Source organism: Pseudophryne corroboree, chromosome 10, assembly GCF_028390025.1.
Source record: "Pseudophryne corroboree isolate aPseCor3 chromosome 10, aPseCor3.hap2, whole genome shotgun sequence".
Taxonomy (NCBI): Eukaryota; Metazoa; Chordata; class Amphibia; order Anura; family Myobatrachidae; genus Pseudophryne; species Pseudophryne corroboree.
The window spans coordinates 219,924,458-219,938,995 of record NC_086453.1 but is presented as its reverse complement, the minus strand read 5'-3'; the positions used below and the strand labels follow the sequence as shown (position 1 = coordinate 219,938,995).

Here is a 14,538-nt window from a genome sequence, read left to right as displayed (position 1 = left end):
GCTGGAGTTTGCTTAAACACTTGCTCCTCACCGTGACACATGCATTTCGGCTTCAGGACATAACCACAGCTCCCATTGCTGTTGAACTTCGCTCGATTTAACTGCAGCATCCTTCCTTCCGACTGGTAATTTAAAGCAACTATTGAACAAACATAAAAGAATTTGTGACTTGACAACATGCTCAGTAAAAGCAAACAACATAGATTGATATGTCATTTTAGAGCAGCAGATTGTTGACTTGACTACTGCTGTTGTCTCACTATAATGCACTTATGATAGAGAAAATAAGTAAGAATATGGGTCATTTTAATGGTTAGTCCTCAAAAAATTAGGAGGGTTATTCAGGTTTGCTAGCAAACCCAAAAGGGTAGCAAATGGACAAAACCATGTGCACTGCAGGTGGGTCAGATGTAACATGTGCAGAGAGAGTTAGATTTGGGTTGTTGTATTGTTTCTGTGCAGGGTAAATACTGGATGTTAAAGTTCTACACTGCAATTTAGGTTTCAGTTTGAACACACCCCACCCAAATGTAAATCTCTCTGCACGTTACATCTGCCCCACCTGCAGTTCAACATGGTTTTGCACATTTGCTATCAAAACTGAATAAGGCCCCAGTAACGGGACTGTGATGAGTGAATTCACTTACAGACCTTTGTTTGGGTAAATTTTCGAAGTCTATGATCAATGTATAAATACAATTCAAGGATAGCAACAAAGCTCAACCAGTATTCAGTAAACAGTAATGCCATACTACACCACTATAGAGGGGGGGGGTGATTGGGATGGAAAACCAACCCAGGTAATTTATGAAAACAGTCCTCATAGGGGTGATGTCTGATGAGAGGGTGGGGTCATTGAGTGAAGCGACATGGGCAGCACAAGAGGTATAACATATTGTGTAGCCATGGCAGCATCACTGGATGGCAGAGTTGCTGTACTGCAGAGCTGGTATGGCAGGATGAATGGGGACAATGCAGTGTACTGAGTGCGGAGGGCGGAGGGCTGCCCGTCATGTGGGGGGTGGGGCCACATGACAACACACAAAACAGGCCCCACAGACACGTCGGCCTACCAGAAATCTTCCTGGTGAGCACTATGGCCAATCCACCGCTGCCACTATATTACTAGGGCATAATAAGATGGATTCAGTATGGGATCCCCACATTCAGGATCCCGGCGGTCATAAGACAGATGACTGAATTCCGATGGCGAGCGCAGCGTGTCCCCTCGTGGACTCGCTGTGAGCACGGTGGAGAGCTTTGCATGCCACACTAATTTATTTCCCCTCAGGGGTTGCGTGGACTACCACTCGAGTGGGGATTCCGGGCCCCGATTGTGAATCTGGCCGCCAGGATTCCCTTGGCTGTTGGGATTCCGGTGTATGTATCCTGAAGCCGGGGGCCCAACAGCCAGGAAACTATCTGCTTCCCAATAAGATGCCACACCAACACTATAACTATATAGTTTTATATGGCTTTTATATATCATCTTTATGGTCTGTTATTAGCTTACTGCTATCTTGTACAGTAGGTTCGTATAAAGCAAAAGAAATGTATCCTCAAAGCATATGACAAACAGAGTGAAACTTTATAAAACAAGTTCTTTAAAAGATTCTGACAGGGAGAACATTTTATACACTCTACATGCAGTAACTGATAATACTACACTCATTATTGCAATGGACACAGACATGGCCACTTGTTGCAGTGCTTTGTTAACAGCATTGTAAGCCCTGGGCAAAGCAATGTACTGGGGACACTACTCACACATTCACGGGAGTAAAATGGAAAAAAAAAAAAAAAAATTACCCCATCTGTGGTCCTTCACTGCCTCTCCACATATTTCCATAAAGTGAACGGCTATCAGCTCTCTATTTGGTAGATAACTGCAGTCACCCACCAATCAGCAAGATGACAGCCATTCTCTGTTAGACTGCAGGCTGGGAGGCAGGTAGAGAATGCTGTACTCTGTGTGCAATTCACAATCCAAGCGGCTGGGCAGCATATTCTACCTGCCTCCCAAGAAGCTCCGGAGGCACCAGCCCGGGAAACAGATGCCCCTAGGCCCAGCCTGCCCTTGCTTGAAGGCCCTTAGAATCGTGGGGCCCTGGGCCTATATTTTAAGAGGTAACGTGGTTATTTAACTGTTAAATGATCAAAGATACAAAAAGTTACAGTATTTGGCTCTTGAACTTATGCCAAGTTTATACAGTATGGAGTGCCACATCAAACACATCCATAGAATAGATCAGTGCATGCTGAGAATTGCGGTTCCCCAAAAGCTAGGAAAACACTGGGCCCAGATTTATCAAGCCTTGGAGAGTGATAAATTGCACGGTGCTAAAGTACCAGCCGACCAGCTCCTAACTCTCATTTTTCAAACACAGCCTGTAACATGGAAGTTAGCTGATTGGCTGGTACTTTATCACCGTGCTATTTATTACTCTCCAAGGCTTGATAAATGGGGTCCATGTTCCTTTCTATCACTATAGCACTCTTCTGTCCATATAAATTGAAGACAACTATCATTGACTTTAATATAGAAAAGTATAAATACCAGAATAGAAGGGTGTGTAACTGTCACGGGGACCCCCAAACCCTGTCAAAGACCCATTTGCAAGTGTTTTTTCTCACTTGGGGATTGTTACAACTTGCTATGAGGCCCACAGATGTCCATTACGTCCATGGTTGCACAATAAGCATTGTGCTTCTTTATAGAATGTTAAAATACAAAATGGGCGTGATGCCTCAGCAACAATATAAAAAGGATTAACATCACATGTTGGCAAGTGAAACACAGTTTCTTATGGATCAGAAAAGCCAGTTTGAATCGATGAATATGTCCATTGTAAGAGGTGTTTTGTTTTATTTTCCATTATTCTGCAAAACGGTTAAACAAGAATTAATTTCCCGTATCTGTTATGCAGAGAAACTGATGGATTTCTGCAGTTTAGTATCAGAGTAAATATATTGGAAATAATCTTCCAATATTAGTTTTATTTAAAGTAACTTTATATATACATGCAACCAGGGGCCGTTTAAGAGAGGAGGAGGCCCGTGTGCAGCATTCTGCATCAGGGCCCCTCCTCTCTGACTGATGCACAGGTTTTAATACTGACCTCTCCGGAGTCCCCCGGTGGTGCCATCCTTCTCCGCAGTGGCAACAGAGTCTGAGAACAGACTCTATTGCGCATGCGCAAACCTCCGGAAACACGGCGCGGCGCCCATTTTACCGAAGATTTTTCTAACGCGCATGTGAGAAACTCTGGAAAAATGGCCGCCGTGCCATCTTTCCGGAGTTTTCAGCAGGCGCAATAGAGTTTGTTCCCCCTAGTGTTCAGACTCAATTGAGCTGCCGAGAAGGGATGGCTCCGACGGGGGACTCCAGAGAGGTAAGTATTAAACAAATGGGTGCAGTGTGTGTGGGGTGGGCCCCCCTGGACTACGGGGCCCGTGTACCCTGCACACACTGCATCCATTATAGATACACCAATGCATGCAACAAACAAATCATCTATAATTGTTTTTCTGCTGTGTTATGGTGGTAAAAATGTACTTATCCAAGCCAGGGGCAAAAACAGGATTTCTAAAGGGGGGTTTCCAAATGCAATCTACAATCTCCCACTCTACTTAACAGTGCAACAAGTGCGGGAGTCTGGTGGCGCGGTAGAAGAACCTAGTACAGACCCTGAACATATACAGCTTCATATTGGTCATTTTATACACATGATAGTGAGTGGAATAAATAAGAATTTACTTACCGATAATTCTATTTCTCGGAGTCCGTAGTGGATGCTGGGGTTCCTGAAAGGACCATGGGGGATAGCGGCTCCGCAGGAGACAGGGCACAAAAAGTAAAGCTTTAGGATCAGGTGGTGTGCACTGGCTCCTCCCCCTATGACCCTCCTCCAAGCCAGTTAGGTACTGTGCCCGGACGAGCGTACACAATAAGGGAGGAATTTTGAATCCCGGGTAAGACTCATACCAGCCACACCAATCACACCGTACAACTTGTGATCTAAACCCAGTTAACAGTATGATAACAGCGGAGCCTCTGAAAAGATGGCTCACAACAATAATAACCCGATTTTTGTAACTATGTACAAGTATTGCAGATAATCCGCACTTGGGATGGGCGCCCAGCATCCACTACGGACTCCGAGAAATAGAATTATCGGTAAGTAAATTCTTATTTTCTCTATCGTCCTAGTGGATGCTGGGGTTCCTGAAAGGACCATGGGGATTATACCAAAGCTCCCAAACGGGCGGGAGAGTGCGGATGACTCTGCAGCACCGAATGAGAGAACTCCAGGTCCTCTTTTGCCAGGATATCAAATTTGTAGAATTTTACAAACGTGTTCTCCCCTGACCACGTAGCTGCTCGGCAGAGTTGTAATGCCGAGACCTCTCGGGCAGCCGCCCAAGATGAGCCCACCTTCCTTGTGGAATGGGCCTTAACCGATTTAGACTGTGGCAGGCCTGCCTCAGAATGTGCAAGTTGAATTGTGTTACAAATCCAACGAGCAATCGACTGCTTAGAAGCAGGCGCACCCAACTTGTTGGGTGCATACAGTATAAACAGCGAGTCAGATTTTCTGACTCCAGCTGTCCTGGAATATATTTTCAGGGCCCTGACAACTTCTAGCAACTTGGAGTCCTCCAAGTCCCTAGTAGGTGCAAGGCACCACAATAAGCTGGTTCAGGTGAAACACTGACACCACCTTAGGGAGAGAACTGGGGACGAGTCCGCAGCTCTGCCCTGTCCGAATGGACAAACAGATATGGGCTTTTTTGAGAAAAAACCACCAATTTGACACTCGCCTGGTCCAGGCCAGGGCCAAGAGCATGGTCACTTTTTATGTGAGATGCTGCAAATCCACATATTTGACTGGTTTTAAACCAATGTGATTTGAGAAATCCCAGAACTACGTTGAGATCCCACAGTGCCACTGGAGGCACAAAAAAGGGGTTTGTATATGCAATACTCCCTTGACAAACTTCTGGACTTCAGGAACTGAAGCCAATTCTTTCTGGAAGAAAATTTACAGGGCCGAATTTGAACCTTAATGGACCCCAATTTGAGGCCCATAGACACTCCTGTTTGCAGGAAATGCAGGAAACGACCGAGTTGAAATTTCTTTGTGGGGCCTTCCTGGCCTCACACCACGCAACAAATTTTCGCCACACGTGGTGATAATGCTGTGCGGTCACCTCCTTTCTGGCTTTGACCAGGGTAGGAATGACCTCTTCCGGAATGCCTTTTTTCCCTTAGGATCCGGCTTTCCATTGCCATGCCGACAAACGCAGCTGCGGTAAGTCTTGGAACAGACATGGTACTTGCTGAAGCAAGTCCCTTCTTAGCGGCAGAGGCCATAAGACCTCTGTAAGCATCTCTTGAAGTTCCGGGTACCAAGTCCTTCTTGGCCAATCCGGAGCCATGAGTATAGTTCTTACTCCTCTACGTCTTATAATTCTCAGCACCTTAGGTATGAGAAGCAGAGGAGGGAACACATACACCGACTGGTACACCCACGGTGTTACCAGAACGTCCACATCTATTGCCTGAGGGTCCCTTGACCTGGCGCAATACCTGTCCCGTTTTTTGTTCAGACGGGACGCCATCATGTCCACCTTTGGTATTTCCCACGGTTTACAATCATGTGGAAAAAACTTCTCAATGAAGTTTCCACTCTCCCGGGTGGAGGTCGTGCTGAGGAAGTCTGCTTCCCAGTTTCCATTCCCGGGATGAAAAACTGCTGACAGTGTTATCACATGATTTTCCGCCCAGCGAAAAGTCCTTGCAGTTTCTGCCATTGCCCTCCTGCTTCTTGTGTCGCCCTGTCTGTTTACGTGGGCGACTGCCGTGATGTTTTTCCCACTGGATCAATACCGGCTGACCTTGAAGCAGAGGTCTTGCTAAGCTTAGAGCATTATAAATTTACCCTTAGCTCCAGTATATTTATGTGGAGAAAAGTCTCCATACTTGATCACACTCCCTGGAAATTTTTCCCTTGTGTGACTGCTCCCCAGCCTCTCAGGCTGGGCTCCGTGGTTACCAGCATCCAATCCTGAATGCCGAATCTGCGGCCCTCTAGAAGATGAGCACTCTATAACCACCACAGGAGAGACACCCTTGTCCTTGGATATTGGGTTATCCGCTGATGCATCTGAAGATGCGATCCGGACCATTTGTCCAGCAGATCCCACTGAAAAGTTCTTACGTGAAATCTGCCGAATGGAATTGCTTCGTAGGAAGCCACCATTTTTACCAGGACCCTTGTGCAATGATGCACTGTTTTTAGGAGGTTCCTGACTTGCTCGGATAACTCCCTGGCTTTCTCTTCCGGGAGAAACACCTTTTTCTGGACTGTGTCCAGAATCATCCCTAGGCACAGCAGACGTGTCGTCGGGATCAGCTGCGATTTTGGAATATTTAGAATCCACCCGTGCTGATTGTAGCAGTATCCGAGATAGTGCTACTCCGACCTCCAACTGTTCCCTGGACTATGCCCCTATCAGGAGATCGTCCAAGTAAGGGATAATTAAGACGCCTTTTCTTCGAAGAAGAATCATCAATTCGGCCATTACCTTGGTAAAGACCCCGGGGTGCCGTGGACAATCCAAACGGCAGCGTCTGAAACTGATAGTGACAGTTCTGCACCACGAACCTGAGGTACCCTTAGTGAGAAGGGCAAATTTGGGACATAGAGGTAAGCATCCCTGATGTCCCGGGACACTATATAGTCCCCTTCTTCCTGGTTCGTTATCACTGCTCTGAGTGACTTCATCTTAATTTGAACCTTTGTAAGTGTTCAAAAAAAAAATTTTTTTTTTTTTTTTTTTTTTTTAGAATAAGTCTCACCTAGCCTTCTGGCTTCAGTACCACAATATAGTGTGGAATAATACCCCTTTTCTGTAGTAGGAGGGGTAATTTAATTGTCACCTGCTGGGAACACAGCTTGTGAATTTTTTCCCATACTACCTCCTTGTCGGAGGGAGACTTGGTAAAGCAGACTTCAGGAGCCTGCGAAGGGGAAACGTCTCGACATTCCCATCTGTACCCCCGGGATACTACATGTAGGATCCAGGGGTCCTGTACGGTCTCAGCGCCATGCTGAGAACTTGTCAGACGCGGTGGAACGCTTCTGTTCCTGGGAATAGGCTGCCTGTTGCAGTCTTCTTCCCTTTCCTCTATCCCTGGGCAGATATGATCTTATAGGGACGAGAGGACTGAGGCTGAAAAGACGGTGTCTTTTTCTGCAGAGATGTGACTTAGGGTAAAAAACGGTGGATTTTCCAGCAGTTGCCGTGACCACCAGGTCCGATGGACCGACCCCAAACAAGTCCTCTTCCTTTATACGGCCATACTGTGCCGTTTGGAATCTGCATCACCTGACCACTGTCGTGTCCATAACATCTTCTGGCAGTTATGGACATCGCGTTTATTCATGATGCCAGAGTGCAAATATCCCTCTGTGCATCTCGCATATATAGAAATGCTCTATAGTCAATAAAATACTGTCCCTGTCAAGGGTATCAATATTTTTAGTCAGGGAATCCGACCAAGCCACCCTAGCTCTGCACATCCAGGCTGAGGCGATCGCTGGCCGCAGTATAACACCAGTATGTGTGTATATACTTTTTATTATATTTTCCAGCCTTGTCAGCTGGTCCTTGAGGACGGCCCTATCTATAGACGGTACCGCCACTTGTTTTGATAAGCGTGTGAGCGCCTTATCCACCTTAAGGGGTGTTTCCCAACGCGCCCTAACTTCTGGCGGGAAAGGGTATACCGCCCATAATTTTCTATCGGGGGGAACCCACGCATCATCACACACTTTATTTAATTTATCTGATTCAGGAAAAACTATGGTAGTTTTTTCACATCCCACATAATACCCTCTTTTGTGGTACTTGTAGTATCAGAAATACGTAACACCTCCTTCATTGCCTTTAACGTGTGGCCCTAATAAGGAATACGTTTGTTTATTCACCGTCGACACTGGATTCAGTGTCCCTGTCTGTGTCTGTGTCGACCGACTAAAGTAAACGGGCGTTTTAAAAACCCTTGACGGTGTTTTTGAGACGTCTGGACCGTACTAATTGTTTGTCGGCCGTCTCATGTCGTCAACCGACCTTGCAGCGTGTTGACATTATCACGTAATTTCCTAAATAAGCCATCCATTCCGGTGTCGACTCCCTAGAGAGTGACATCACCATTACAGGCAATTGCTCCGCCTCCTCACCAACATCGTCCTCCTACCTGTCGACACACACGTACCGACACACAGCACACACACAGGGAATGCTCTGATAGAGGACAGGACCCACTAGCCCTTTGGAGAGACAGAGGGAGAGTTTGCCAGCACACACCAAAAACGCTATAATTATATAGGGACAACCTTATATAAGTGTTTTCCCTTATAGCATCTTAATATATATATAAGCATATCGCCAAATTAGTGCCCCCCCTCTCTGTTTTAACCCTGTTTCTGTAGTGCAGTGCAGGGGAGAGCCTGGGAGCCTTCCCTCCAGCCTTTCTGTGAGGGAAAATGGCGCTGTGTGCCGAGGAGATAGGCCCCGCCCCTTTTTCGGGCGGCCTCGTCTCCCGCTCTTAACGGATTCTGGCAGGGGTTAAATATCTCCATATAGCCTCCGGAGGCTATATGTGAGGTATTTTTAGCCAAAATAGGTATTCATTTGCCTCCCAGGGCGCCCCCCTCCCAGCGCCCTGCACCCTCAGTGACTGCCGTGTGAAGTGTGCTGAGAGGAAAATGGCGCACAGCTGCAGTGCTGTGCGCTACCTTTAGAAGACTGAGGAGTCTTCTGCCGCCGATTCTGGACCTCTTCTTACTTCAGCATCTGCAAGGGGGCCGGCGGCAAGGCTCCGGTGACCATCCAGGCTGTACCTGTGATCGTCCCTCTGGAGCTGATGTCCAGTAGCCAAGAAGCCAATCCATCCTGCACGCAGGTGAGTTCACTTCTTCTCCCCTAAGTCCCTCGTTGCAGTGATCCTGTTGCCAGCAGGACTCACTGTAAAATAAAAAACCTAAGCTAAACTTTCCTAAGCAGCTCTTTAGGAGAGCCACCTAGATTGCACCCTTCTCGGCCGGGCACAAAATCTAACTGGCTTGGAGGAGGGTCATAGGGGGAGGAGCCAGTGCACACCACCTGATCCTAAAGCTTTACTTTTTGTGCCCTGTCTCCTGCGGAGCCGCTATCCCCCATGGTCCTTTCAGGAACCCCAGCATCCACTAGGACGATAGAGAAAAGTATTAATAATTAACACAATAGATTATAGCAGAGGTTCTTAAACGCGGTCCTCAAGGCACCACAACAGTTAAGGTTTTAAGTATATCCATGCTTGGTCACAGGTGACTTAATTAGTACCTCAATTTGATTTAACCATCTGTGCTGAACCATGGATATACTTATAACGCGGAACATTGTGGTCCCCTTGAGGACCACGTTTGAGAACCTCTGGACTATAGTATAGGCTGTATAGAACATATTTAACTAATATATATATATATATATAAAATAAGTGGTCAGGAAAAAGTTAAACTTCCCATAATAAATAAATAAATACACAAACATAATAAAACCATTAGGCAAAACTGCACTTTCTCCCACCTCATGGTAAGGCTCCTGCCTCTTCTTCCTGGTAGCTACTCTCAGGTTCAGTGCACTCAGGCCCACACACACATAACTTGGTAGAAGAAGCTGCTAACACTGGGCATGTGCAGCAGCTCTACTCTGTCCCTTACACTGCATGTTGTGGTGGCACATGCAAATGCTAATGTGGTCATGAATCACTGACCAAGCAGAGGGGGGGGGGGGGGGGTCCGTTTGCCTGGAACCCCCCCTTCCCCATCCCCTCTAGGGTTTGCCTATGCAAGCTGTTATTAAATATTCCCGTCTGGATGAGAATTTACCAGACTTCATTCAAGCACTTTTAAAAAGACTAATTGGGTTTTCACTGCCCTCTCCCATGACTAATTTACAATATTTTTTGGCAATCAACAAGCACAGCTGTCAGGCTATTGTATAGTACATTCTTGAACACAGTGAACACTTAATTCTACCATGGAGATTACTTCTTTATCATATAATTAAGTGTGTTGTATACATTTGCTGGTGGAGAGCCCTATTAAACAAAAAGGTTACGGTAAGAAAAATAATTTGCAAAGATTGTTATGTATTAAAGATGAAATACAGGTATAAGAGTACCCAACATAAGGTAGGTATAAGTGCATTCTGATGAGGACCATTAGCAATCCTTGCATGCACATTGGGCGGGCACATTGTAGGTTACATACAGCTTCCGCATATGGGCGAATATATAAATCTTTTCTGTGCATGCAGTTTGGGGGCAGCATATGTCAGATTTCCAACCAACTCAGCACCTGGCCCCATATTATTCATGAAAGCACTTATTTTTAGTTGTGTCAGTATCCTAATTCTCTCCCAACCCGAACCATAGGCGGGAGCCCTGGGCAGGCATCCCATACCCATGTGACATCATGGCATTGCACAACATTACTGAGGAAGCAGGAAGATCGGTGCTGGGCATGTCGTGTGGACCCCCCCTGTGCCTTTCTAGATACTGGGGTATCACTCACACAGCTGCTAAATGGGACAATCAGGACAGTGACCATGCAGATCACATGTGCCTTGGTCGGCACCACTGGTTGCACACCCATAATTACTGCCCTGCTCACAAACCACAATGTGCCTGGCTCGGAAATGTAGTCACACAGCAAGCAATGGGGAGGCTATCCCAATTCACAAAGCTTACTCATAACTTGTACTATATCCATCCTGCATAGCAGAAAACTATAATATGCATTAACCTACAGTACTGTATATTAGACAATCAAGCAAAGGAAATACATGAGGCTACCATAATACACTAATACGATACAGCTCAACAGAGCTCCCCAGATTTACTTTATACTTCATGAGCTTTTTCTACAGTGCAGTATATAACTAACTGGGAGGCACAGCAGGATCACAGGAGGGACAACAAGGTTGCTAGCCCTGGGTGAACTACACATTAAGCCCCACAAACTAAATGGCCACAAGTTACCCAAAGTAATCAGTACATGTGCTGCTTACCCCCATACACTGCAGTAAGTGTAAGCGCATTGGAATCCTGATCTCAGACTGGATGGGCCTGGGGACATGGGCGGCATGCATATCGGAGGCACTGGCGGCATGCATATCGGAGGCACTGGCGGCATGCATATCGGAGGCACTGGCGGCATGCATATCGGAGGCACTGGCGGTGTGCATATCAGACTATTTAAGTGCTAGAGGTCTCCCCCACATCTTAATACCACTCTATAGAAAACTATTGCCCAGTTCAGTTTGACCTTACCTAGCTGGCAACCAGCATTCCAAAAGGGCTGTGGATTGTAGTTACTGGAGTCCACTCTGTAGGATGAAGGGTAGATGCGAGAAAGCTGGTATTGGTTGAATCTAACAAACTGAGCTGGCTTCTGCTGAAGGATCTGATGAGCTTTCGTCTCACTAAATGAAGAAACCTGCCAGCTGCTTGAGACTGTGGGAAGGAAGCAAATATTCAAATATTACAATATATTGACAAGTCAATAACATAAGTATTCTGATGATCGTCATTCCAATGCAGCATGCATGGTTTACATTTGTACAGAGAAGTTGTAACCAGCAAGTCAACAACAGGTCACTTATAATCCAACAATGGGTTAATTGTAATTAGGATTTGCTAGCTTTTCCATATTCTTCCATATACTGTAAGACAGGTCAGGGAGGTGTGTGCACCCAGAAGTGATTATGGTCACTGGACTAGGGGAAAATTTGCTTTGAACCACCATAATAAGCCAAGTCAAAAATTATTTGTGGTACTCCCAACATTCGTAAGCAACAGTCACACTACTCATATATATGTCTATATACCCACAATCATTGGCACAATCATGTGTTGAATCAAGAAAATGCTGGATTCCTGATTCATTACATAGGGCGGTATTCAAATGATAAATCACGCCCAATCTCCTTTCTAAAGTGATCCCTGTTATCGCGCATATCACACCCATAGTAATCAGGTTTAGCTGCAGAATGTGTTAGAGTGCCTTGTTACCCCGGGGGTAGCGAGCTGAAATGATGATACCACGCCCATCAGCAGAAACAGAACGAGCAAGGAAGGGGGCGAAAGGAATTGAATACCGACCATGGAGTCCTTATTCTAACACCCACGACATCTGCGCGGTCTTCATCTACTGTCAAGTACAGGTATCTTTTCAGCTTTATCTCCTTCCAAGTGGGATGCAGGGGTACCTAGGGTGCATTTAGCCCCTGCAATACCTCATAGGCAACAGAGGCTACCGAACTCTCATTTTGGGACCTTCTGTGACCACTGTAACGTTCTATCATGGATACACGGTCTGATTAACCCTCTCGCCTGTGGTCCAATCCTACGGATGACCACAGGCAGTAGAAGCGGACCAGACACAACAGTGTCTGCCTATACTATCATAACACTTCATGGTTATTGCTACACTTCAGAAATACAACCTGAATTTCCATATTTACAGCAACAAACATACTATCTATTCGGTCATCATTTTTTCTGAGTGGGACGCAGGAGGTCTGGGAAAAGATCCTTCCTGCAATGCCCATGGATACCATGACGAATTCAATTCCCTATAGGACCTACCAGTGCAAACCGATAAACTTTTTATCAGGGACACGGTCTACCCACTCTCTCATCCATCTTTCAATCCTCAGGATAACCGTAGACAGCAGAAGTGGCCAAACGCTGCAGTGCCCCTCTATACCTATCTTTCTCCAACATTTCCCAGAATTGCACTATATAATCTGTACAACCAACCCTCAATACGCCAATGATTCTGGGTATATAGATACACATACAGTATATGTATATGTTGTTGTTGCTTACAAATGTCTTTCACCCATTTATATTAACAACATTTATGTGGTTATTTCTGTTGGACATGATTTGTGGAAATTTTTTTATGCATTTGCGCAAATAATTATTAACAACAAAACATAATTTTCCTGTGTCACAAATCCACAACTGGTGATTGTAATTACCTGTACTACGTATTTTTCTATCCAATTCTCTGTATTTAATAAGCATTGGCAGTGATCATAGACAACACGTGTGTAAACAATTGCTTGCATTCTATAAATGGTATATACATACCTTAGCGCATAGTATTAGCTTGGATGTTATGGACTAGACATATTTTTCTCCCTTAACAATTCTTGTTATAGATGGAAGGGACACACATCTTACAATCTGGACTGTGTAAATTCTAAAGCACCTATCCATCTACAGTTAATTAACTTCTACACGTAACTAGGTTTACGGTACCTCCAAGATGTATTAGTAAAAACGAGTCAGCAGGCATTTAATCTTGATCAACTACAGTATTTTACTATTGATTACCATTAAAGTTATATTTCAATACTTACATCAGTACAAAGTCGCCCCCCCCCCCAAAAAAAAGAGTTTTACTCCTCTTGGTTTTCTTATTGCCTTGGCAACTGAAACCAACCACATATAAGTCACCTACAGAGGTTACAGTGTCACCTAGAGTCGTTATTATGTTACCTACTGCAGATGTTACTACGTCATCTGCTACAGACATTACTGGGTCACCTGAAGACATTACTGCGTTATCTACAGATGTTAATCCCTCACCTACAGACATTACTGCGTCACCTACTTACAGGGGCATTTTAATAGAGGAACAGGCATGTGTGCACCTCCAGGTGTGCCCCCTCCTCTGCACAGTGCAGTAGTCTCCGGCACTGTGACAGAGTCTACTCCACATGCACAGGTCTCCGGAAACATGACGCCCACCATGTTCCGGAGACCAATTTAAATCGTGCGCATGCGAATTTGCAGAGGTTTTCGATGAGATAGTCGCAGCCCAGACAGAGTGAATACCCGCCCCGTGCAGGTCTGCATACTCTTTGAGAAAATCTCTGCGAACGCCGTTCAGCTGTAAATCTGTTCGCAACTCACCATCTAATTACTTTTCCAGTCTGTGCGTAGCCCAGGACCTACTCCTCAAGTGCGATAAAAACAGAATGATCGGGCCCGGAACGGACGTCACCCCCCCCCCCCCCTGAAAATGCTTGGAAATGCCTGTGTTTTTACTGACAGTCTCAGAAAATGGCCAGTTCCCACCCCCAAATGCCGGCTTCCTGTCAATCAACTTGCGTACGCTTCGTGATCAAAAAAGACGCTTAATTTTTTTGCAGCATGGCCCTGCACGTGTGCACTACGATCTGTACACATGTGCAGTCGATCGATAATCGTCCGCCTTGCAAATTCGCGCAACACTGATCAGGTCTGAATCGGGCCCTTAGACGTTACTGTGTCGCCTACTATAGACTTTACTGGGTCACCTAAAGACATTAATGCATTACCTACAAATGTTAATCCATCAGCTACAGATGTTACCGTGTCACCTACAGACATCACTACGTCACCTATAGACATTACTATATTACCGAATATAGACG

General features: G+C 45.6%; 1 protein-coding gene across 6 annotated transcripts in view; it reads right to left on the bottom strand.

The window, feature by feature from the left end:
- PLCH2 (phospholipase C eta 2) overlaps positions 1–14,538 on the bottom strand; it is a 1,361,647-nt gene that overhangs the window by 105,862 nt on the left and 1,241,247 nt on the right. For all 6 annotated transcript variants that reach the window (XM_063943084.1, XM_063943088.1, XM_063943089.1 and 3 more), the window contains 2 exons: positions 11,381–11,563; positions 32–139 (listed from right to left, as the gene is read on the bottom strand). In XM_063943084.1, coding sequence (XP_063799154.1) covers positions 32–139; positions 11,381–11,563 — 291 coding nt within the window. The remainder of the gene's footprint in view (positions 1–31; positions 140–11,380; positions 11,564–14,538) is intronic.